The sequence below is a fragment of the Chiloscyllium plagiosum genome, unplaced genomic scaffold (assembly GCF_037043375.1).
Source record: "Chiloscyllium plagiosum isolate Xiang-an unplaced genomic scaffold, Cpla_swu_hap1 HiC_scaffold_7, whole genome shotgun sequence".
Lineage (NCBI taxonomy): Eukaryota > Metazoa > Chordata > Chondrichthyes > Orectolobiformes > Hemiscylliidae > Chiloscyllium > Chiloscyllium plagiosum.
Genome location: NW_028270145.1, coordinates 32,647,036 through 32,674,244, shown reverse-complemented (window position 1 = coordinate 32,674,244; position 27,209 = coordinate 32,647,036). Strand labels below are relative to the sequence as shown.

At 41.0% G+C, this 27,209-nt stretch overlaps 1 protein-coding gene across 3 annotated transcripts in view; it reads left to right on the top strand.

Annotated features, from left to right (window-relative positions):
• The window catches only part of spag16 (sperm associated antigen 16), a 988,648-nt gene that overhangs the window by 673,620 nt on the left and 287,819 nt on the right, over positions 1-27,209 (top strand). For all 3 annotated transcript variants that reach the window (XM_043693350.2, XM_043693349.2, XM_087988888.1), the window contains exon 13: positions 480-606. In XM_043693350.2, coding sequence (XP_043549285.1) covers positions 480-606 — 127 coding nt within the window. The remainder of the gene's footprint in view (positions 1-479; positions 607-27,209) is intronic.

The following is a 27,209-nucleotide window of genomic DNA, read 5'->3' as shown; positions in this document are numbered from 1 at the left end:
CTAAGGAGCAGGAGAATCGACGTTTCAGGCATGAGCCCTTCTTCAGGAATCAGTGTGAAATAAAACAGGATTGGTAATTAATCTCAGCTGTTTAGTATAAAGGTGATGGAGCCAGTGACCACAAGTTGAAACTTTATTGCTGGAACAGCACAGCAGGTCAGGCAGCATCCAGGGAACAGGAGATTCGACGTTTCGGGCACAGGCCCTTCTTCAGGGCCTGTGCCCGAAACGTCGAATCTCCTGTTCCCTGGATGCTGCCTGACCTGCTGTGCTGTTCCAGCAATAAAGTTTCAACTTTGATCTCCAGCATCTGCAGACCTCACTTTCTCCAGTGACCACAATACTAGATTTAATTTCTGTCGGGCTAGATCAAGATTCAATATCTCCTATTCAACACTTGATACTTACAGTAGTGGAAGTGCCATGACTGTGTTGTTCTGCAGACAACTGATGCATTTCTAATGACTTTTTTTTAACAGTAAAAGGTGTAGACAGACGCTCCGAGGTCATGTTGATTCTGTGAATAGCGTTGAGTTTCTCCCCTTCTCCAACACGCTGCTCACCAGTGCAGCCGACAAGACCATTTCTCTCTGGGATGCCAGGACGGTAAATAAAACTTTTTTTTATTAGATCTTTCTACGGTAATGAATCACTGTTAATGCTTTACTTTGCCAAACTGAAAGTTGTGTTTTTTTTTCAAAAATATAAAATTTACAGGCCACTCGGCATAACAGCTTTGTGTTTCACAAGAGCCTCTTCCTACTTTAATTAACCTACATTTATCTCCAAATCCTTATATTCCTTTCTCCTTCATGTACTTCCTTAGACAAAATTTACTTATGTAAAGGAGAGTGGTTACCTTTTACTGGATGCCAAACGAGGAGACAAATGATCCAGCTACAAAAGGGAAGCAATCTATGTGCCTTCTTGTGTTTAAATTAGTCTGCTACCGTTTTTTTAAAGCACCATGCTATAGAGTCATGGAGATGTAAAGCACGGAAATAGACCCTTCTATCTAACTCATCCATGCCGACCAGACATCCTAAAAAAAAATGTAGTCCCATTTGCCAGCATTGGCCCATGTCCCTCTAAACCTATTTATATACCCATGCAGATGCCTTTTAAAATGTTAAAAAAAAATCACACAACACCAGGTTATAATCCAACAAGTTTATTTGGAAGTACAAGCTTTTGGAGTGCTCCAAAGCTTTACTTCCAAATAAACCTGTTGGACTATAACCTGGTGTTGTGATTTTTAAACTTTTTGTCCACCCTGGATCAACACCAACCCCTCCAGATCATGGCTTTTAAATGTTGTAATTGCATCAACCTCCCGCATTTCCTCTGGCAGGTCCTTCCATACACTCACTACCCTCTATATGAAAAAGTTGCCTCTTAGGTCTGTTTACCCTGACCATGCCCCTCATGACTTTATAAACCTCTATAAGGTCACCCTTCAGCGTCCAACACTCCAGGGAAAATAGCCCAAATCTATTCAGCCTCTCCCTATAGCTTAACCCCCCCCCCCCCCAAACCCTGGCAACATCCTTGTAAATATTTTCTGAACTCTTTCAGGCTTCACAACATCCTTTCTATAGCAGGGAGACCAGAATTTCATGCAGTATTCCAATAGTTGCCTACCAATGTCCTATATAGCTGCAACATGACCTCCATGACCAGTTTTAATGAAATGCAAAATTAGATGGTGATTTTCATATAAACGCTCTTAAAGGTTTGGTCACCTTTGCTGAATCACAGACTTTCACTGGAAACTCATTCATTTTGTTCTTCCCTTGCATAGTTCATGTTGACCTCCAGCTGATGATTTACTTCTTAAAGAATGGTACACTCAGGGAATTTTGCATGTACAATAATATGCATAGTTAATATTTTATTAAAAAGCAAGTGTATTCTCTGAAGATATTCCACAGGAATCATAATACTTAAATGTTATAACAAAGGCAGTATTATATGGATAATTTCCTGACACTACTTGTTGAAGAACATTGGGATACTGTTCACAATTCAGGCAGGCATCTGAACACCACTGACTGTGTAAGAAAGTCAATCATTTGAGTTTTGCCAGTTTTCAATAAGTGATCAGATGATGATCTTACTGACCAATTAATGGCAAGAGACAGGATCTTGAAGGTGTTGGGCCAACAGGAGCCTTAGCTTGAAAGCAGCAACATTGTACATGGGTGTAAATGACAGAGTGAGGATGCCACAAAATGGAGGCAGAGTCTCCAACTTTTCCAAATTTTAAATGAAGAAAGATTTTGTGAACAGTTCATCACTGTGTGGACCTCTTTCCCAGGCTGACCTGTGGCTGCTGCTGAAGCCCATCCAGGTAGGGAGGGTTTTGAAGCCTGCATAGCATGTTGCCCTACCAGCCTGCAAGCAGCTAAATTTACCCTCTTTGTTTGTAAAGTCTGGATGCTGATAGGAAAATTTTGATCAGCCTCTGTCAATAGGCTCCAGTAGTCCTTTCATTACTTCAGATTAAAGGAAAACACTGCAAATGCTGGAAATCAAAAAGTGCCAGAGAAACTCAGCAGATCTGACAGTATTTTGGAGAGAGAAACAGTTAACACTTCAAATCCAATATCACTCTTCCTCAGAACTGAAGGGGTCTGGTAAATGATAGTTTTTTGATGTGTTGACAAAGGGAGAGGATAAAGCAGGTGAACAGATAGCGAGAATGTTCACATCACAAGACAAAGAGAGTGCTATGCTAATAGTGGTTTACAGGAGGGATATAGATGCAAAACAGATGGTAATAGTAGATCCAAATAGTAGGAATTAGGTCAGCTCTGCTGAGAGCAAAGTCATGCTAACAAGATGCTGCAGAGAGGGGAAAGAGGGTGTAGTCAAAATGGAGGATCATATTCATGCTCTGAAGTTGTTGAACTCAATGTTTGAGTCCTGAAGGCTGGAAAGTCTCTAAGTGGAAAGTGAGATGTTGTTCCTCCAGCATATGTTGGGCTTTCTGGAGTGCTGCAGCAGTAGCCCTAAGACAGAAATATTTTGCATAAGAGCAAAATTCAAAACATGAACTCTGTTTCTGCATCCACAGATGCTGTCAGACCTGCTGGGTTTCTCCAACTTTTTCTGTTTTTACTTTAAATATTTCACTTGGCCATCCTCCACTTGGACATGGATACCCTTGTTGCGCCCCGATCCCTATTCTGAGAAAATGGCCATTGTCAATTTCACACCCATCTGTTTCTATTCCTAGACTTAGTAGAGACTTAAAAAATTTGCACCAACTATTTAAAATAGCATTTTTACCTGTTATTGCATGCAAGGTCCTCTTCTGGGGCAACAGAGTCAATCATTGGCCCTCGTCTTAACTTCATGACGGTGATGGTGTCCTCATTTCTACGTCCAAAAATATGCAGTCACGGCCCCACCAGTGGGCTTTGAGAATTGAATGCCGAGGCAAAGGTCTGGATTTCCCTTCCTAAACTTCTTTTAAAATGTTCTCTTGAAATCCCTCTTTGACCAAGCTTTTCCTCACCTGTCCTAACATTGCTTTATATAGCTTGGTGTTATTTTGATAATGCTCCTGTGAAACCCCTTAGAACATTTTACTATGTTAAGGCCATGATATGAATATAATTCATGGTTTTCTGTGTTCTAACTGTGCTTCTCAGTACAAGATGAAATACCTTAATGTCATTTCTGTAATAATATAACCTCCAATCGATGATGACTAACAATTGTATACAATGTAGAAAAACAAACTCAACTATCTTTCTGCCTCTAGATGGGAAATCTAAAGGTCTGCATATTTTTGGCGGTGTAATCGTAGTGTATCTGCACCATATCATCTCAACCATTACCAGCTGCAGTAGTTAACTACCAAGTGGAAACCCTAATATGTAACCAAGGTTTCACAATGACTTTCACACTGGGGCTAACTATTAATTTAGAATTTGACTGAACCAACAGAGACTGACTGCATCTTGATTTAATGGCTACTACAGTGAGAGCTGACCTACAAATGCTGCCATGTTTCTGCAATTCTTCCCAATATCGCTTACACATTTTATTTCCATAAATAGTCTTTCTCAGTCCAAAGTTAATTGTCACATGTCTTCAGAAAATAAACTTCAGATAATCACACTTTGCAATTTCTTCTTCACAGAAATAATTAGAGGTTTTATTAAAGAAAATATTATTTGATTCTCAGCAATGTGAGAGTTAAAGTAGTCTTGTATCAGTTTGTTCAGGCAAGGAGAATGAGTCAAAGTACCTTGCATTGTAGAAGGTGGTAAATGCTCATGAAGCAAAAAAAGAAAGATTGCACGTATTTGGGAGCCGGTGGGAGTGTGGAGTTCAGGCCACAATTTGACCATGTGCAGAATTATTGAATGGTGCAGCCTGCTCAAGATACTGAATGGCCTGGACCTGTTCCTAATTTGTATGTATATAGTGCGTCCAAAAGCATTTTCCACTGATTAGAAGTACTATTGAAGCGTTATCACTGGTGTTGAGTAAAAAATTGGCAGCCAATTAGTGCACAGCAAACTTCAAACAGAAATTTGATTATGACAAAATAATGTTTTAGTGATGTTGATTAAAGGATAAATACCTGAACTCTAATTTAAGGTTTGCACCAAATATTTGATAGCCATCTTTCTTCTGAGGTGTGTATTTCAAAATATATTTCTCTTGTCAAAATAAGCTTAATTTCCACCTCTTCGTAATCAACTAAGCAAAAACCCTGATTAGCCCCATTTTCCAAATTTTATTTTAAAACATTGTTTATTTTCACATTGGAACAGTATATTGTGTGGTTGTATGTTTCAAATCCATGAAAGGCTGGATAAGGTAAATAAAAACAGGCTGTTTCCAGTGGTTGGGGGTAATTATGAGTAATCAAATTGATTCAAGATTTAACATAGATTTCCAACAAACAGCAAAGGAAATTTGTTCTCATGACAATTATGTGAAACTCACTTCAGGGATGATTGTTGAGGTAGGACTTGTCAGCATTTAACAGTATTGTCAGTGTTGAATAGGTGGATGACAAACAGCCAATTAAAATGATATGGTAACAAGAGGAGTGAAAGTAATTGCAATTTTCTACTCATGTAAACTAACTTGTATTGGATGGGTCAAATGACCTGTTTATATGTTGTAGCTTGTATGTATATGTTCTTGCATATTGAAGTTGGTGACAGAAAACATAATGCCATCTTGAATGCTATGATGTGGAGGTACCGGTGTTAGGGTGGGATGGTCAAAGTTAAAAAATCACACACCAAGTTATAGTCCAACAGATTTATTTGGAAGTACTAGCTTTCAGAGCACTGCTCCTTCATCAGATCATAAGACAGAACTTATAGCAGATGATCAGTGTCTGAAACGATATGTTAAACAAATAAAGTATTTAAATCATTGGTAAATTCTCTTCACTTTAGCTTCTGCATTCTGGTGAGATCTCCAAAGTATGTCACACAGAATACTGGTGGGCTTTAAAATCACTATTACTTTAACGGCTGGAAAATCCTTGCACCGACAGTCTGTTTGATGACTGTCACTTGACACAGCTCTCGCATATTTAGCTTTGGTTTGAACTAAGAGAAAGGAAGTAAGCTTTAGACAATAAAGCAACAACCTGCAATTACATACCATCTTTAATGCAATGCTTCAGGATGTTTAACAGGAATAAAAAAGTTACATCAAACCACGTACGGAGGTATAAAATTAGATAACCAAAAGTGAGATCAAAGAGATGGGTTTAAAAGGAATATTGCAAAGGAAAAAGAGATATTGAGAGGCAGGAAAATTTAAGGAAGAAATTCCAATGCTTTGGGGCTTGGAAACTGAAGGCAATAGTGGAGCAATTAAAATTTAGAATGCTCAATAGGCCAGAATTTGCAGAGTGCAGAGATCTCATAGCTTGTAGGGCTGGAGCAGCTTAGAGTTAGGAAATGACGAGGCCATGTGGGAATTTAAAAACCAAAATGTATTTTGAAATCAAGGCATCTGATGGCTGTATATTTAAATTTATTAGACTGTATTTAAAATCCTCTTTAATATTGTTTTTGAAATTCTGCCTATTGTTCTAGACGTTTCTTTTAGCTCAAAATGTTGCCTTGACAGCTCCGTTATGAGAACCTTTCCTTCAAATGTCCCCAGTTTATCACTCTTTGACTATGGAAAAGACTATTGCAGTTATCTTCTTAAACAGTGGTTCCCTAAGTACTCTTCCATGACCCAGAAATGGAAATAGAGCTGGTTATTGCAAACAACATGTTATTATTAATGTTGATGATTGACATGTCCCTAGTGGTTTGTGGTGCATGTTTGCAATAGAGATGAGGCCATAGATTTCTGTGTTACTCAGACTCAAAGGATTTATGTACAACCTGTGAAATCTGTAGTTAATTTAATGGTCTTTTGGAATTTGCTGTAAAAGCAGACTTTATCCCTGTCATGTTCTGGTGAAGTTTATGAAAAATCAAGGAGCATATTCCAACTCTTTTTTTTCCATGACACCTTATATTTTAGCTACTGATGTCACCATTTTTGGATGACACTGTTCAATAACTAGCCAGAATGAATAAATGCCTGTTTAAAGCTGCACACTGTTCTTCAATGAGGATGTGCTTTGTATTCTCTTGTCACAATGCTGTATTCAAAAATGAGCTCAGATAAAAATGCACACCATCAGAGAAATCTATTGTGCCCTTTCTCAAAAAGATGTTAATACCACTTGTATTAAGTGGGATGAGCAAAAGTACTCTCTGCTGTAGCAAACCCTGGGTTTCTCACCCACATTCCCTTGGTTAGAGTCAGAATTTTTAACAACTGGGAAAGAGGCCCTTCAGCCCACTGTGTCCCCACCTGTCATCAAACATTCATTTATCCTAATCCTATTTTCTAGCACTTAGCTCATAGGCTTGAATGTTCTAGAATTTCAAATGTTCATCTATATAGTTCTTCAGGGCTCCTGTCCCTATCTTTCATGCAGTGAGTCCAAGATGCCCACAACCCTCTGAGTGAACAGAAATTCCTCATTCCCATTAAATCTCTTGTACCTTAATTTAAAAGTATGCTTCCTGGTTATTGACCTCTCTCTAATAAGGGTGTCATAGTGCCACACTGTACCTCAGAGCAGTCACGTCATGTCCTGATGGTCAGAAAGTTATTTGGAACAGTAACCTAATGACATCATTTTCAAGCAAACTTTACGAAAGTGCCTGGCAGACAATTATGGTGTTAATGAATGGAATGTTACACTGTTAAGGACGCAGAGACCCGAGGTTTATATTTAGATAAAAGCACAAAACTATGTTTTTATTTTGACCTCCAGCATCCAATGTGCTGGAGAAACTCAGCAAGTCTGGCATTATCTGTTTAGACTTCACTTAAGTCAAATCAGGAATTCGGTTCAGAAGAGAGAGCAATTTTCTGCTGGAAGAAACAAGTTTTCAGTGTCTTGTGGAACGTTTCTGGAATCTTCAACCATGATAACCTACCTCAGATTCTTTCAGCCCTCCACTGGAACCAGCCTGGACTTCTTACTCTCTCCACATCACCGAGCCTAGGCTTTTCCTCTTCTCCACATTAAATAACCCTGAGCTTGTCAACTTTCCACAGTTACTAAACCTGGGTTTTATTTGTTGTTTCATGGGATGTGGGCATCACTGGTATTATGATCAGGCCTCGGGCAAGGTTCCTCAATTTATTATGTTTCCAAATTGGTTGCCCCAAATTGTCAAACTCATGGCTCAGGCACAGTGAACTAGCTCCCCCTCTTTGTTTATCACCACCACATCTCCCTTTTGAATATTTTTCTCCCAGACCAAGTGGATTTATGTTTTAAAAAGGTTGACTTGTAAAGAAAGGCTGGGATGTTTTTCACTGCTGCAAAGGAGGTTGAGAAGTGACCTCATAGAAATTTATAAAATAATGAAAGGTATAGATAGAGCTGATGGTAGTTGTTTTCCCAGGGATGGGGAGCTTCAACAATTGGGGACAGGAGAGATTTAAAGACATGAAGGGCAAATAAAAAAGAAATCAAAACAACACCGGGTCGTTCATGTGTGGAATGAACTTCCAGAGGAAGTGATAGGTGCGAATACAACTACAATGTTTAAAAGACATTTGGATAAGTACATGAATAGGAAGGATTTGGAGGGATGTGGGCCAGAAGCAGGCAGTTGTGACTAGTTTAGGATTATGGTTGGCATGGATTGATTGGACTGAAGGGTCTCTTTTCGTGCTGTATAACTGAGTTAACTTATCCAGACTTTCTTGAGTTAACAAGAGTCATTTTATTAATTGGACACAAGAAGAAACAATCTGCAGATATGGCACTAGCTAGTCCTGAATTGCTCTTGAATTGAGTGGCTTGAATCCAAACCATTTCAGAGAGCTTTAAAAAGGCAATTGCACTTATGGATCTGAAATCACAAATAGGTTTGACGATAAAAAATGCCAGATTTCTAATTCACAGTACTTTAGTGAACGAGATGCATTTTTATAATAAATTATGTTAGACTAGCAGTATGAGACTAGCATCCAATTCCAAGTTGAATTTAAATTCCACCTGCTATGTTGTGATTTAACTTGTTCCCAGAGCATTAGCATGGGCCTCTAGTGTACTAGACAAGCAACATTACCACTACATCTTTCCTTGTTCTAACTCTCTGCTTGGTAATAAATTCCTGAATCCATCTTCTCCACAGTAACCAAACAAGACCTCTTCTCCTCCTCTGCAGTGATGACAATTTTTCCAGCATTACTGGGTTACCTCGTGTCCAGGGCAGTCTTATGAACCGCATTCAGGTCATCCTAAAAAACCAGAGCAATAGACAGCAAAATCCATCAATATGAAGAGCCACTGGACTCTCTCAAACAGTGATATCTCAATGAGCATTTGTTGTGTTGTGTGACCATATAATGCCAACTGCTAATGTGATCGAGTTATAACAGTCACCATCTTGCTGTTCTGACAGGAACTCTACGGTCTCCTTGGTGTAAAGTTGGAGAGGAAAACCACTAGGTTGTCTAACAAGAGGCTTTTGACTTAATCAAAATGTAATTTATTGCATGATAGTCAAACAGTGATAAACTGGGGACATTTGAAGGAAAGGTTCTCCTAACTGAGCTGTCAAGGCAGAATTCTAAGCTAAAAATATCTAGAACAGTAGGCAGAATTTCAAAAAACAATATTAAACAGGATTTTAATTAGGGTCTAATAAAGTAATACAAACTCCATGAGTGAAATGATGTTAATAAGACTGTTGGAACTCCAAGGTTAACAGATTTGTCACATCAAATGCTTCAGATGTGCTACCTTTCTCCTCCAATTCCTCATGACATGGTCAGAATGGGTGGAGCTTCATGCAGTCTTCAACTTTGACCCCGTCAAAACTATTGTCTTATACACTCTGTTCTGAGAAAGGCACATAAATTCTTCAGATTATGTAGAGATGTATAGTACAGTATTGTCTGTGTTTGAAGGAAACAGAGTCACAGCAGCTCTCATCAGATAAAGTCTTGCCTTAACCTTCTTTGCCCTAAGGAGAGCAACCTAATTTTCTTTAGTCATTCCATCAATATGAGCACTTTCAACTCTAATAGTATTCTGTTAAATCTCCCCTTCAGCCTATTGTCTTGATGTCAAGAGCAATCACACTTATCTTACTTTTTGCCATTGAAATGCAGCCCCTTTGTCATGGAGAGTCATATACCCATGGGATCTGAAGTGAAGTGGAACTGCACAGCAGTGAGCAAGTTATTAATGAATGAACTTTGTGGATAATTGAGTGGTAATTGACCAAATTGAGTTTGTTGTCCTCTTTGTGGACAGGACATTTCTGCATAATTATTTTTTCAGATATTTACAGGTTGTAATTACAGGTTATAGCAGTATTGGAACAACCCGCCTGATTTGGATAACCTGTCTTTGGCACAACAAAGTTGTTGGACCAAAAGCATTTGTTGTGATATTCAACAAACTCAGTGCCTTTTCATGTCACATGAAACATATTAAACTGACTGAACATTGACATCAATGAATAGAGGCTGCGTTTGCAGGAAGCACCACATGTGCCTCAGGATTTATAGACAGCAGTCTAGTTTCCTTAACTTCTTGAAAAAGCAGATTTTAGATTAGATTAGATTAGATTACATTACAGTGTGGAAACAGGCCCTTCGGCCCAACAAGTCCACACCGACCCGCCGAAGCGAAACCCACCCATACCCCTACATTTACCCCTTACCTAACACTACGGGCAATTTAGCATGGCCAATTCACCTGACCCTGCACATCTTTGGACTGTGGGAGGAAACCGGAGCACCCGGAGGAAACCCACGCAGACACGGGGAGAATGTGCAAACTCCACACAGTCAGTCGCCTGAGGCGGGAATTGAACCCGGGTCTCTGGCGCTGTGAGGCAGCAGTGCTAACCACTGTGCCACCGTGCCACCCACAGGCTAGGTTTGTTTTGAGTGGTGGGTGATATCAATAGTTTCCTGCAGGATGACCTACTCCCTTCTGGTCCTGGTGGTCACTCTGTGATAATAGTGAGAATGAGCAGGCACTCAGAATCACCGCTGTGACTGGACTTCCCCATGTCGAGTGCTATTGACTGCATAAATGTAGCCAGGAGATTTTATAAACTGCAACAGACAGGAGATTTTATAAACTGCAAGGAGGGATATTCATAAGCCAATGTATAGCTGGTGTTCAATCACAAGAAGTTTATGCAAATTTTTACCAGATCTCTTGGGAATCATGGTAACGTCCTCAACTGCAGCAGTAATATTACACTGTTTTATTCTGGAAGTAAACTTTGCGGCTGGCTATTAGGAAATAAGGGAAGCCCATTCATTCTTGGCTCATGCCATCTATGAAAAACCTAAACAATGAAGCATAGGTCAGGTATATCATCAAGCAAGGCATCAGACATTTGGGCAGGCCAAAAAGATTCCCTTTAGTACTTATAATCTACAGTATGCTGTATACTCTTTAACATTGCGTAGTAGATTGGATTACAGGTAAAGGAGGATGGAAGGGCTCTTCATTCATTTTTGGCTAAGGATAATATAGAAAACAGATAAAAGTGGAAAAGCCATTGCTAAATGAACTGCTTATATTGCTGCACAGGAACTTGGAGTGGAAGTGGAAAGATCCAGTTGTCATGATCTGCATAGGTACCAACAATGTAAGTAGAAACAGAGGGTGTGCTGAGGGAATATGGGCAGCCGGGGGCTAAATTTAGAAGAAAAGCCAGAAGAGTATGATCTCCAGATTACTACCTGAGCCATAAACTAGTTTGCACAGGGTCAACAGGATTAAAGAGGTAAACACGTGGCTCAAAGATTGTGGGAGAAACAGGTTTGAATTCATAGGACATTGGCACCAGCACTGGGGAAGGAGTGAACTGTTTCAATGGGAATACCCGAATCATGGTGGGTACCAGACTTCTGATGAATTGCATAACTAAATAGTGGGTGAATGGGTTCAGTTGAATGGAAACTCATAAAATCAATGGTGAAGGAGAAGATAGGATTGCGAGCTAGTGATGGTGTTGATTGTTACCAGAAAATATAGGGAAGGAGACAGAATGTGTGGATATATCATATTGTACCAAGGAACCATAAAAGTGAGGAGAAACTCAAAAGAATAAATTTAAGGACTTTGTAAATGAATAAGGTAGACAAACTGAAAGAGGTAAATCAAAGTCACAAGGACTTTAAATTAGTTAAATATGGAGAAGGGTTCAGGAGAAGTTAATAAAGTTTCCAGAACAAGTAATAGGTCAGAGAATATGAAAAAGGTGAGGAATCTAACTTGAGGCACAGCAGAAGGGTAGTCCATGTTGGGCTAAAGATATTGGAATTAAATATGTTCTGTATACAAAACAAGGTCAGTATGCTTCCAGCACAGATTGTACCTGCCAATTTCAATGTGGACATTGCAGAAACATTGCTGCAAGGTCATCAGAGCTGGGAAGCAAATATCCATGTCCTATTGAAAGAACAAGCAATGGACAGAGGAGGTAAGATTATTTTGTTAATAAAAAATGAAATTAAATCCATTGCAATATAAGGGCAGAAGACACCGAATACGTTTTGGGTAGAGTTGAGGAACTGCAAGGAGAAAAGTATTTGATGAGAATTGTGTACAGGCCTCTTAGCAGTAATCAGGATGTGGGGCAGAAAGTAGATCAGAAGATGGAAAAGGCATTATGCAGGTGGACTGGGAAAATCAAGTTAGCAGATCCCAAGAAGTCCAGAACTAGAGGACATAGGTTTAAGGTGAGAGGGAAAAGATTTAAAAGGGACCTGAGGGGAAACCTTTTTACACAGGGTGGCACATGTATGAAATAAGCTGCCAAGAGGAAGTGGTGGAGGCTGGTACAATTACAACCTTTAAAAGGCATCTGGATGGGTATATGAATAGGAAGGGTTTAGAGGCATATGGGCCAAGTGCTGGCAAATGGGACTAGATTTATTTAAGATATCTGGTCAGCATGGATGAGTTGGACCAAAAGGTCTGATCCCATGCTGTGTATCTCCTATGACTCTAAAAGAATTTGCAGAATGTCTGTCTACAAAAAGATTATTTGGAGCAAATTGTGTGGATTATGGTAGTGCCCACTAGGGAACAGGCAGTTCTGGATTTGTTGATGTGTACTGAGGCAGACATGATTACGATGCTTAATGTAAAACAATTCCCATGGGGCAGTGACCATTATATGATAGAATTCATCCTGCAGTTTGAGAGGGAGAAACTTGAATCAGATGTAACGGTAATACAATTGAGTCAAGGTATCTAGAAAGACATGAGAGAGGAAATGGTCAGAGGTAATAGGAAGGGGAACCTAGCAGAGAACATGATGGAGCATTAATGGCAGGAATTTATAGATTGCAAGATTATATACCTTTTTTTAGACGTAAGAATGGATGTTGGACTACTGGAAAATGGGCTTGAAAAGTAGTAATGAGGAACAAAGAAATGGTGGCGAAACTGAATAGGTGCTTATATCAGTCTTTACGGTGAAAGACACCAGTAGGCATACCAGAACCTCCAAGTCGGGGGTAGAGGTGAGTGTAGTGGCCATCACAAAGGAGAAGGTGCTGGGGAAGCTGAGAGTTCTGAAGGTGGACAAATCATCCAGACTAAATAGACAGTACCCAAGGTTCTGAATGGGGTAGCTCAAGAGATTGTAGAGGCTTTTGTCATGATCTTTCAGGAATAACTAGAGTCTGGGAGGATTCAGAGGACTGGAAAATGGTGATTGTTTAAGAAGGGAGGGAGGCAGAAGATGAAACATCATCAGCCAGCTAGCCTTACCTCAGTAAGATTTTAGAGTCTGTTATTAAGGATGAAATTGCAAAGTATTTGGAAGTGTATGGTAAAACAGGACTGAGTTAACATGGCTTTATCAAGGGGAGGTCATGCCTGACAAATCTGTGAGAACTGCTTGAGAAGGTACTGAGCAAATTAGACAAAGGAGAGACCATGAACATGAACTATTTGGATTTCCAGAAGGCTTTTGACAAAGTGCTGCGTTGGATGCTGCTAAATAAGATAAGAGCCCATGCTGGTTTGGGCAAAGCACTGACATGGGTAGAAGATTGACTGACTGGTTGGAAGAAGGCAGAGAGTTAGGATAAAGGGGTCTTTTTCAGGATGGTAGCTGGTGACTAATGAAATTCTGCAGGGATCAGTGTTGGAATCACAACTGTTCATGTTACAATGAATCTGGACAAAGAAATTGAAGGCATTGTTGCTAAGTTTAGAGATGAAACAAAGACAGGAGGAGAGACAGGGTATCTGCAGAAGGAATTGGACAGGCCAGGACAGTGGGCAAAGAACTGGTTGAGAAAGTACATTATGGGAAAGTGTGAGGTTATGTACTTTGGTAGGAAGATTAAAGGCAGACTATTTTCTAAATGGGGAAAAACTTTGCAAATCTGAACCATGAAGGGACGTATGAGTCCTGTTCAAAACTTGCTTACAGTTAACATGCAACTTCAGTTGGCAGTTAGGAAGGCAAATGTTGGCATTCATTTTGATATACTGCTGAGTCCATATATAACTCTGGTCAGACCCCATTTGGGATAATGTCAGCAGTTCTGGGCACTGTATCGAAGGAAGAATGTGCTGGCCTTAAAAGGATTGCAGAGGAGTTTAGCAAAAATGATCCCAGGGATAAAGGACTTGCCACATGAGGAGCGGTTAAAGACTCTGGGTCTGTACTCTGTAGAGTTTAGAAGGATGATATGGGATCTCATTGAACTTTACAGGATATTGAGATGCCTGGATAGAGTAGATGTGGAGAAGGTGTTTCCACTAATAGGACAGACTAGGACCTCAGGCCACAGCCTCAGACAGAAAAGCGGACCCTTTAGAATTGAAATGGGGAGGAATTTCTTTAGCCATAGGGTGGTGAATCTGTGGATTCATTGCAACAGAGGGTTGTGGAGGCCAAATCTTTGAGTATATTTAAGACTGGGATGGATAGGTTCTCTGGTAAAAGAATCAAACATTACTGGGAGGAGACGGGTGAATGGGGTTGAGAAACAAACCAGCCATGATCGATCTGCAAAGAACATTTGATAGGTTGAATGGTTTAATTCTGCTCCTGTATCTTATGGCTATATGGGTCTCTCTAACATATTGGTAACTGGCTGAGATGGAGTCAGAGTGCAAAGGAGGAACATTTTGAGTTTCCACTCCATGTCCCCTTGCAGCTGGAATGATTCTGGTGGATTGAAATGTAGCAAATATCATCACTATATATGAGGTGGCAGGAAAAACAAACAGGCAACTACAGACCACTTTTTAGTAGTTGGGATAATGTTAGAGTTTAACATTTTATCTATCATTTGAGAACATGATGATTAAATATCTGGTTGATAATTCAGTATAATCAGCATGGATTTGCGAATTGAAAGAACTGCAATTCCTGTATAAATCAGAAATAAAAACAGAAATTGCTGGAAAATCTCAGCAGGTCTGGCAGCATCTGTGAAGACACATCAGAGTTAATATTCACCCTCTGCTTCTTCCTTCTCGATTAATTGTGGATCCAATTTGTCAAATTTCCTTTGCTATCTGTCTCCCACGTGGGATTTTATCAAAAGCCTTGCTGAAGTCCAAGTGGATGACATCAAAAACATTGGCCTTATCTATGCACCTAGTCACATTTTTGAAAAATGCAACCAAGTTGATCAGGTATGATCTGCCCTTAACAAAACCATGCTGACATTTTTTAAAATTAATTCTTGCTTCTTCAAGATTAGATTACTTACAGTATGGAAACAGGCCCTTCGTCCCAACAAGTCCACACTGACCCTCCGAAGAGCAACCCACTCAGACCCATGCAATTTAACATGGCCAATTCACCTAACGTGCACATTTTTGGACTATGGGAGGAAACCGGAGCACCCGGAAGAAACCCACGCAGACACTGGGAGAATGTGCAAACTCCACACAGACAGTTGCCTGAGGCAGGAATTGAACCCAGGTCTCTGGCACTGTGAGGCAGCAGTGCTAACCACTGTGATACTATGCCGCCTGTGCAGATGAATTCTATCAAAATTACTTCAATAGTTTATAACACTGAAGTTAAACCGACTAGCCTGTAGTTTCCTGGTTTATCCCTTGCTCCCTTTTTGAATAATTGTACCATATTGACTATCTTTTAGTGCTCCAGCACCTTTCCTGTGGCCAAAGAGGATTGAAAGTTTTTTTTTTGTGAGCTATTTCCTCCCTTCCCTCGAGACATTTCATCCAGCCAGGAGATTTAACCATTTTTAAGTCTGACAGACCGATCAACCTCCTGTCTGTGCTAATTTCTTTAATTCTATCAGAGATGTTCTTTCTGATTTTTATACTCATTGTTCCTCTCACCAGTGAATACCTACCAATGTCTTCTGACTCCACACACAAAATTATCACTGTGGTTCTTGATGTGCCCTTCTCTTACCCTCTTTATCCTCTTAACTTTACTGTACCTATAAAAGAACTTGAAATTTCCTTTGTTTTTATCTGCCAATGTCCTTTAATAACCCCTGTTCGCTTTCCAAATCTGCCTTTTAAGTTTCCTCTTGCACATCCTCTTGGGCTTCTGCTGATTTGAGTCTTCACTATCTGCCAATATATTCTGCCATTTTCTCTTAATCCTATGCTGTATATCTTTTGATATCTCTTAATGGTCCCACCCTTTTTTCTTTTACTGGAACATGTTGGTCCTATAATCTCCATATTTCCTTGAATACATCCCATTATTCTGAGACAGATTTATTTGTTTGATTTGATGACTCAATCTTAAATGGCCTACCATATGACCTTAGACTGTGAACCCTTGTTGAGATCTCCCTGGTCATCTGGAACATTTTTCTATGTTTAACTTGTCTCATCCTGTGAGAATTTTATAGGTTTCTATGAGCTACCCCCTCATTCTACCAAACTCCAGTAAGTATAATCCTAACCGATCAAGTTTCAGTTCATATGTCAGAAACCCTGTCTCTGGAATCAGTACGGTTAACCTTCATTGAATTCCTTCCATAGCCAAAACATCCTCCTTCAGATAATGAGACATCGCTTTGTTATGGATTGGACTAAACCCCCTCAAAATATAGTAAGAAGGTAGTCTAGACTCCAACGTCGTCATATTTTTAAAAGAAAATATAAGGTGTTGTGTTGCAGATACAATTTGTTTGGTCAAACTGAGGCTTGAGGCAAAACATACTTTATCCTTACACTATATTCAGGATTCACAGGATTTGATGGTCCCACCCTTTTTCTTTACTGGGGTGGCACCATGGCTCAGTGGTTAGCACTGTTGCCTCACAGCATTAGTGACCCGAGTACAATTCATGCTTTGGACGACTATGCAAACTCCACACAAACATTCTCTGCATGGGTTTCCTCCGGGAGCTCCGGTTTCCTCCCTCAATCCAAAGATGTGCGGGTTAGGTGAATTGGCCATGCTAAATTGCCCGTAGTGTTCAGGGATGTATAGGGTTAGCTGTATTAGTCTGGAGTAAATGTAGGGAATGGGTCTGGATGGGTTATTCTTCGGAAGGTCAGTGTGGACTTGTTGGGCCGAAGTGCCTGTTTCCACACCATAGGGATTCTATATCTATCGTTAAAATTAAAACAAAAGAAAGAATAATTGGAATAGCTTAACTCTATTGTAAAACATAACAGAATAATAGATTATTTAACAAATAAAGCACAACTGTTCCCACATAGTAAAGTTCCATAAACCCCCACACATTTTTTTTAAGGCAAAATCACTAAAATAGATTCTCTCACATGCAATTCTCCAGTTCAGGAGAAACGAACATCAAGAGAAAACAGAGGGGGGGCTTGGAACTGACTGCTCACTACCTATCTTCAAACAAAAAAGGACAAAATTCACCTCTTAAAGACATAGTATCATCACACCGTCTCTCTCCTCTTTCCCCCCCCCCCCCCCTTTAAAGAAAGAACCATCAAGATACAAAAGTGGCTTCATTTTTAATTTTCTAGGTTCAACCTGGGTTCAATTTCACCTTGGATGACCGTGTGGAGTTTGCACATTCTCCCTGTGTCTGCCTGGGTTTCCAGTGGGTACTCTAGTTACCTCCCAGAGTCAAAAGATATGCAGGTTGCGTGGATTGGCTAAATTGCCCATAGTGTCCAGGGAGGTGCAGACTAGGTGGATTAGCCATGGGAAATGCAGAGTTACAGGGATAGCGTGAGTCTGAGTGAGATGCTCTACGGTTGGACAGTGTGGACTTGATGGGCAAATGGCCTACTTTCACACTGCAGGGATTCTGTGATTGTCTAATTCTCTGATTCATCACACTCAGGAAAATGAAGTGTTTCATCCTACTCTTTATTTCCTGTCTGCGAAACCCCAATCCTATGCGCTTAGATTTTCCAGGCTAGTTACTAATGTGGGGGCTTATTAACATCCTTCTGGAAGTCCAAGGAAGCCACTTTCGATAGTTTCACGCTTATCAGCTCAATTAATTGCATTCTTGAAAAAATCCAGTATATTTGTCAAGTCTTTCATAAATCCATGCTAACTCTATCCAGTCCTGTCACTGTTTTCCAAATGCTTTGCAATTAAATCTTCTGTGATGGACTCTACCATTTTCTTTACTGCTGATGTCAGCCTAACTGGTCGATAATTCTGTTTTCTCTGTGCCTCTTTTTTTTAAAAAATAGTAGGTTTACATTAGCTACCCTCCAATCCATTGGAACTGTTCCAGAGTCTATAGAACCTAGAAAGATGACCACCAATACATTCACTATTTCTGAGTCCACCATTCTTAGGTAGTCTGGGATGTAGACTACCTGGCCCTGGAGATTTATTGGCCTTTAATCCCATTTTCCCCAACAACATTTTCATACTAATACTGATTTGCTTCATATCTCCCTCTCACTCGTCCCAATGTTTTCCAAAGTTTTTGTGACCTGATTTATATTTTGCGAAGACAGACTCAAAAGTATGTATTAAATTGTTCTGTCATTTCTTTGTTCTCCATTATAAAGTCCCTCTTTCTGACTGGATCTGATTAGATTAGATTAGATTAGATTAGATTACAGTGTGGAAACAGGCCCTTCGGCCCAACAAGTCCACACCGACCCGCCGAAGCGTAACCCACCCATACCCCTACATTTAGCCCTTACCTAACACTACGGGCAATTTAGCATGGCCAATTCACCTGACCTGCACATCTTTGGACTGTGGGAGGAAACCGGAGCACCCGGAGGAAACCCACGCAGACACGGGGAGAACGTGCAAACTCCACACAGTCAGTCGCCTGAGGCGGGAATTGAACCCGGGTCTCAGGCGCTGTGAGGCAGCAGTGCTAACCACTGTGCCACTGTGCCGCCCATCTGCATTGGACTTCACTAATATGAACAACAGTTTTAGGACCTTCTTGCAACTTCCACTATTGTTTTCTGCCCCTGGATGTTCTAAGCTTGACCCATTAAGTTTCCACTACCCCCAAAATAATAATCTTCCTGTGTTGCAGTAATTACCTCTTTAACCAGTAATTCTACCCCAACTGCTTTTCCTCTTTCTATGTCCTTCCTAAAAATTCGGTTTCCATCCCTCGTCATCCTACAGCCAAAGGTCCATAATCCAAACTAAATCATACTTGTTTATACAATGACTAACTGTGCCCATGCATTCATATACAAGGCCTTAAGACTTGTCATTTATATAAATGATGAGGATGTGAATATAGGAGCTATGGTTAGTAAGATTGCAAATGACACCAGAATTTGGTGGTGAAGTGGGCAACTAAGAAGGTAACTTCAGAGTACAAAGGGACCTTGATCAGATGGGCCAATGTACCAAAGAATAGAAGATTGAGTTTCGTTTAGCTAAATGTGAAGTGCTGCATTTTGATTGGGCAAATCAGGGCAGGACTTACACACTGTTAAATTCCTGAGGAATTGCTGTACAAAGAGACCTTGAGATGCAGGTTCATAGTTCCTTTAAAACAGAGTTGCAGGTAGATAAGATAGTGAAGAAGGTTTTTGGTAAACTTGCCTTCATTGGTTAGAACATTGAGAATAGGAGTTAGGATGTCATTATTGAGGCTGTACAAGACATTGATTAGGCATCTTTTGGAATACTGCATTCAACTCTGCTCGCCCTGCTATAGGAAAGATGTTGTGAAACCTAAGAGTTCAGAAAAAATTTGCAAGGATGTAGCCACAGTTGGAGGGTTTGAGCAAGAGGGAGAGGCTGAATAGGCTGGGACTATTTTCCCTGAAGTGTCAGAGTCAGAGGGGTGACATTATAAAGGTTTATAAAATCATGACTGGCATGGATAGGATAAATAGTCAAGATCTTTTTCCCAGGGCAGGGGGGGAGTCCAAAACTTAGAGGGCATAGTTTAAGGTGAGAGGGGAAAGATTTAAAAGGGACCTGAGGGGAAACCTTTTTACACAGGGTGGCACATGTATGAAATGAGCTGCCAAGAGGAAGTGGTGGAGGCTGGTATGATTACAACATTAAAAAGACATCTGGATGGGCATATGAATAGAAGGGTTTAGAGGGATATAGACCAAATGCTGGCAAATGGGAGTAGATTAATGTAGAATATCTGATTGGCACGGACAAGTTGGACCAAAGGGTCTGTTTCCATGCTGTACACCTCTATGATGCTTAACATTCTTAACATCCTCCGCCATTTCTGCCACTTGCAGTCAGACCCCACCACCAGAGAGATATTTCCGTCCCCACCCCTTTCAGCATTTCACTGAGACCATTCCTTCCAAGACTCCCTCATTAGGTCCATGTGCCCCACCAATCCACCCTCCACTCCCAACACCTTCCTTGCCACCACAAGAGGTGTAAAACCTGTGCCTTCACCCCCCCCCCTCCCCTCCCTCATCCAAGGCTCCAAAGGATCCTTCCACATCCGGCAGAGATTTTCCTGTCCCTACAAACACCTCATCTACTGTGTCTGTTGGTCTCTGTGGTCTCCTCTAAATTGGGTCTGCCAACTTGCGGAATGTTTCAGAGAACGTCTCTGGTACACGCACCAAGCAACTCCACTGCCCTTAGCCAAACACTTTAACTTCCCCTCTTAATCCGCCAAGGACATGCAAATCCTGGGCCTCCTCCACTGCCAAACCCAATGCCCAAAGGACAAACACCTCATTTTCCATTTTTGGGACCCTCCAACCACACAAGATCGATGTCAATTTCACCACTTTCCTAATCTTCCCCATCCCCACCTTATCCCGGATCCAACCCTCTAACTCTGCACCACCCTCTTGAACTGTCCATCTTCCTTCCCACCTATCTGCTCCACCCTCCACTCCAACCTATCATCAGCCCCCACCTTCATCTACCTATCTCATTCCTAGCTACCTTCCTCCCCAGCCCTGTCCCCCTCCCACTTACCTCTCAGCCCCCTTGGCCCCCCCCACTCCCACATCCCTGAAGAGCAGCTTATGCTCAATGTCAACGCTCCTGCTCCTTGGATGCTGCCTGACCAGCTGTGCTTTTCCAGCACACTTCTTAGCTCTTAACATTCTTAGTCCTGTTCACTTTGATTATTGGCCTTGAATTCGCTGCCGAACTCTTCTTATTTCCCTTTTTTTTTGTTTTTGCCGTTATCCCTCTCTTCTGTCTCCTTCAATAGATTTCAAACCTCCTATTTTGGTTTACCTGTACCAATCATAATAGCAAAAACTCTCAATAGGACATCACTTCTGATCCTGCTCTGGTGCAATCAGTCCAGCTTATACTGGTTCCACCTTCCCTAAGGGCTTTTGTGGTAGTTCCCCTACTCCTGAGCTAGATGACCCAGGTCCAAGTCCCACCTGCTCCAATGGTCAGTAATAACATCTCTAAGTCAGTTGATTAGAAAATATCTCCCACCTCCCCCAGCTATAGTCCCACTGTCTTAGAATCAGTAATGGTCCCCTTGCTATTTCTATTGACTAGCATGTACTGGTCACAACTGTGAGGTCACTCCTTTGAGGTTCTATTTTTCAACTTGCTTCTAGCTACCAATGTTTGATCAGTCATGTTCATATTGAATGGTATTGCAAGTTTGATGGGCTGAATGGCCTACTCCTGTTCCTATGTTCTTGTTGTTATTCTACATTTCCCAATCTTCTGGAGACCAGGTTGGCAGAAATTAGTGATGCATTCTAAAGCCATAATAAAAGTATCTGTCAGACTTTGAACAGGTCTAGTAACTCAAGACTGGGCGTCTATGAGGTGCTGTGGGCCATCAACTCCAGCACAAATGTAACCTCATGGCCCAGCATATCTCCCACTCAACCATTATCATGCCAGGGATCAACCCTGGTTCAATGGAGAGTGCAGGAGGGCATGTCAGGAGCAGCATTGGATATGCCTGAAGGTGAGGTGTCAACCTGGTGAAGCCACCAAACAAGACTACTTGCATATTGAACAATATAAGCAGAAAATGATAGACAGAGCTAAGCAATCCCACAACCAACAGATCAGTCCTGCCACATCCAGTTGTGAATGATGGTGGACAATTGAACAACTCAGTGGGGAAGGAGCCCCACAAATATCCCCATCCTCAATGACAGCAGAACCCAGCATATTAGTGAAAAAAATAAGGCTGAAGCATTCACTGCAGTCTTCAGCCAGAAGTGCCAAGTGGATGATCCAACTCTGCCTACTCCAGCATTACAGGTACTTGTCTTCAGTCAATTCAATTCACTCCATGTGATATAGAGCAATGGTTGGAGATGGGGGATGTCGATTAGAAAGTCTATGGGCCCTGACAACATTACAGCAATAGTATTGAAGACTTGTGCTCCAGAACGTGCCTCTCCCTTAGCAAAGCTGTTCCAGTACGGTTAAAACACTGGTATCTACCCAACAATGTGTAAAATTGTCCATGTTCCTATACATAAATTCAGGACAAATCCAACTTGGCCAATTACCAACCCATTAGTCTACTCATGATCATCAGTAAAGTAATGGAAGGAGTCATCAACTGTGCTATCAAGCAGCACCTTCTCAGCAATAACCTGCTCCTTGACACCCAGTTTGGGTTCTGCCAGGGCCACTCAGCTCCGGACCTTGGTTCAAACATAGACAAAAGAGTTAAATTCTAAAGGTGAGGTGTGATTTGTAACTTCCCTCCATCATCAGGTTAGAAGTGGGGATGTTTGCCGATGTTTGCACAATGTTCAGCATCGTTTGCAACTCCTCAGATACTGAAGCAGTCCATTTTCAAGTGCAACAAGATCTGGACAATATCCAGGCTTAGGCTGACAAGTGGCAAGTAACACTGGCATGACAGAAATGCCAGGCTATGACTATCACCCTTTTAAGACCACAATCTCACCAACTCCCTTTGACATTCAATGGTATTACTATTACTGAGTCCCCCCATTATCAACACCCCGGAGGTTATCATGGACCAGAAACACAACATAAACACAGTGACTAGAAGAGGAGGTCAGAAGCTAGGAATACTGCAGCAAATAATTCTGCTCCCAATTCCCCAAAGCCTGTCCACAATCTACAAGGCACAAGTCAGGAGTGTGATGAAATATTCACCACTTGTCTGGATGAGTGCAGCCTCAACATAATTCAAGAAGCTTGACTTCATCCAGGTCAAAGCAGCCCACTTGATTAGCACTACAATCACACATCTACAAGCATCCAATCCCTCCACCATTGATGCTGAGTAGCAGCAGTGTGGGCTGCAGAAATTCACCAAATAGAACCTTTAGATAGCACCTTCCAAACTTGCAGCCATTTCCATGGAGAAGGACAAGGGCTACAGATACATGGAAACGCCACTGCCTTTAAGTTCCCCTCCAATCCACTCATCACCCTGACTTGGAAATATATCACCATTCCTTCACTGTCACTGGGCCAAAATCCTGGAATTCCCTCCCTAATAGCATTGTGGGTCAACCCACAGCAGGTAGACTTCAACGGTTCAAGAAGGTAGCTCACAACCACCTTCTCAAGAGTATCAAGGGACAGGCAATAATGCTGGCCAGCCAGTGATGCCCATATCCCACAAATGAATTTATGTATGCTTTCCTTTATTGGTCAGAGTATTGAGTACAGGAGTTGGGAGGTCATGTTGCAGCTGTACAGGACATTGGTTAGGCCACTGTTGGAATATTGCGTGCAGTTCTGGTCTCCTTCCTATCAGAAAGATGTTGTGAAACTTGAAAGGGTTCAGAAAAGATTTACCAGGATGTTGCCAGGGTTGGAGGATTTGAGCTATAGGGAGAGGCTGTTCAGGCTGGGACTGTTTTTCCTGGAGTGTCGGAGGCTGAGGGGTGACCCTATAGAGGTTTACAAAAATTGAGGGCATGGATAGGATAAATAGGCAAAGTCTTTTCCCTGGGTTCGGGGAGTCCAGAATTAGAGGGCATAGGTTTAGGGTGAGAGGGGAAAGATATGAAAGAGACCTAAGGAGCAACTTTTTCACGCAGAGTGTAGTACGTGTATGGAATGAGCTGCCACAGGAAGTCGTGGAGGCTGGTACAATTGCAACATTTAAGAGGCGTTTGGATGGATATATGAATAGGAAGGGTTTGGAGGGATATGGGCCGGGTGCTGGCAGGTGGGACTAGGTTGGGTTGGGATAGCTGGTCGGGTTGGACTGACGGGTTTGTTTCCATGTTGTACATCTCTATGACTCTAAAAAAATTCCTGGTTAAAATGACAGTTCCAAAATAAATCCACAGTGCCTGATAATCTACATCCCAGAGTACCTCAGGATGTGGATTCAGAAATAATAAATGTATTGGTGGTAATCTTCCAAGATTCTATACAATCTGGAATGGTTCCAATGGATTGAAGAGTAGCTAATGTAACCCCACCCTTTAAAAAAGAAGGTATAGAGAAAATATGAAATTATTGACCAGTTAAGCTGACATACGTAGTGAAGAAAGTGCTAGAATCCATTACAGAAAATTTAAATGCAGAGCACTTAAGGAACAGTGACAGGATCCGATACAGATTGCATGGATTTACGAAAGGCTTGACCAATATACTGGACTTTTTTGAGAATGTAACTAATTAAGCTAATAAGGGTGAGACAATGAATGTGGCTAACTTGGACTCTGTTTTAATAAAGTCCCACGTAAAAGACTCTCATGGAAAATGAAAGTGCATAGGATTGGGGTTGGAAATAAAGAATAGAAAGAAACATTTCATTTTCTGAGTGGCAGGCAGTGATCAGTGGGGTACCATAAGAATCAGCACTTGGACCTCAGTTAGTCACAATATATTAACTATTTAGATGAGGAAACTAAATGTAATATCCCCAAGTTAATGCACTCATTGAATTGTCTCATTTGAAACTCCATGGAGCTGGACTTTCACCATGTTAGACATTCTCGCAATTAAGTTTCTCACCATTCCCCAGAATATTCTGGCAACTGAATTGTATCTCCCCAACACCTCTGCTATTTTGAAGATTAAATGTTGCATACCTGTCATTATGTAAGGAAGTTCTCTCCTTCTCCTTCTCCCTCATGCTTTCTGCTGACTGTTCTGAAAAGTGATGAAAAACAGACCTCTGAGTGACTAGAAGTAAAATATTCACCCGATGGGTACAGTTTATTCTATGAGGGTGACAATAAGTCATCGGCATCATTTGCATAAGCTATGGAGTCAGCTGTGAATAGGTTAATGGGGATGTGGTGAGTTCATACAAAGGGAAAGCTTGATGCTGTTTAAGATTGAGTGGATGTGTTGAATAATATGATACGATACACTTAGCAACATATAATGAAAGGGAATGGAGGATAAAGGTTTCAAAATCTGATTGTTGTATTGTAGTATGGGAAAATGTTCACTTTGGCTGACAGAATAAAAATGCAAAGTATCAGCTAACAGAGAATACTGGCAGGAATCCTGAGTTACAGAAGGGGCTAGGTGTTCTAGCGCATAAGTCACAAAATGTTAGTACGTAGATGCAAAAAGCAATAAAGGAGGATTCTGGAATGCTATCCTTAATTCCAAAAGTCCAACCCCAGTCCAACGCCTGCACCTCCACATTATAATTCAGTTGTACAGAACATTGGCAAGGTAACATCCCAAAGTACTGCTTGCAGTTTTGATCTCTTTTTATTTAAGGAAGGATGTAAATGCACTGGAAGTGGTACGGAGGAGACTTACTAGATAGATAACTGGAATAAGTGTACCTGCCTCCACCACTCTCTCTCAAGTGGTGTGTTCCATATTTCTACCACCCTCCGGATGAAAAGGCCTTTCCTCGGATCCCCTCTCAAATTAAACTTAACCTTATACCCTCTGGTCTTAGGCACATCTGCCATTGGGAAAAGATTCTCAAGATCTCCCCTATCTATGCCTCTCAAAATTTTGTATGTCTCAGTCAGAGTCCTCCTTCAATCTCTCTCTGCTGCAAGGAGAAACAAATCCAGTCTTTTCAGTCTATCCTCATAACTGAAACATTCCATCCCAGACAGCATCCTGGTCAATCTCCTCTGCACCCTCACCAGTATATTCAAGATTTGCAGGTGCCAATGGTGGACTGCGGTGGACAATGTTTAAAAATCACAAAACACCAGGTTAGAGTCCAAAAGGTTTATTTGGAATCACTAGCTTTCAAAGTGCTGCTTCTTCAGGTGTTTATGGAGCAGAATCATAAGGCACAGACTTTATAGCAACAGGTTGCAGTGTCATGGAATGCAATGTTAAACAAATTTAGCTTAAGTCTTTCATCTTTTAGAATAACCATGTTAGTTTTGGTTCCTTCATGTGTAGACCTCAGAACTTTTTTAAAAAGTTACATTTTCAAGGTAGCTTTTAACAATAAGTGTCATTTCAGCTCAGATAATGCATTGAAGGTGTGAAGTTAAATTCTGATTGTGTCCCAATGTTAGGTTAGACCAATTCTATTTCTAAAGTGGGAGTTGCAATAAATCCATGTAAGATTCTGTTGCTATAAAGTCTGTCTTATGATTCTGCTCCACAACCACCTGATGAAGAAGCAGCGCTTCGAAAGCTAGTACATCCAAATAAATCTGTTAGACTATAACCCAGTATATACAAGGCTATGATTTATCTCATTGAATGGTGGAGCTGAATTGCCTACTGCTCCTACATCTTACAGTTTTATGGATTATCTAATATGACCATTCTTTTACTGTCATTGGGTCAAAACTCATAGAACTCCCTTCCTAACAGCACTGTGTGTATACCTACACACCAAAGACTACAGTGGCTCAAGAAACCTGTTCCCCATTACCTTCACAATTAGGTGTGGGCAATAAATGCTAGTCTAGCCAATGACATCCACATCCCCTGAAAAAATATGACACAAAATGTAAAATATCAGACAGTAACTTGTTCTAATTACTTCAGAATATTCTGGTCGACTGGGGTCTTGTTAAGGTAAAGCATCAGAGACCATAACAGTAACAAATTAAAGAATTACTTCAATTGGCAATTTGAATCATTTGAAAGGGTTCAAAAAAAATTTACAAGGATGTTGCCAGGATTGGAGGGCTTGAGCTATCTTCCCTGGAGTCTGAGGCTGATGATAAGGTGACCTTATAGAGGTTTATAAAATCATCAGGGGCATGGATAGGGTAAATACCCAAGGTCTTTTCCCTGGGGTGGAGGAGTCCAAAACTAGAGGGGATAGGCATAAGGTGAGAAGGAAAAGATTTAAAAGGGACCTAAGGAACAATTTTTGCACACAGAAGGTGGCATGTGTATAGA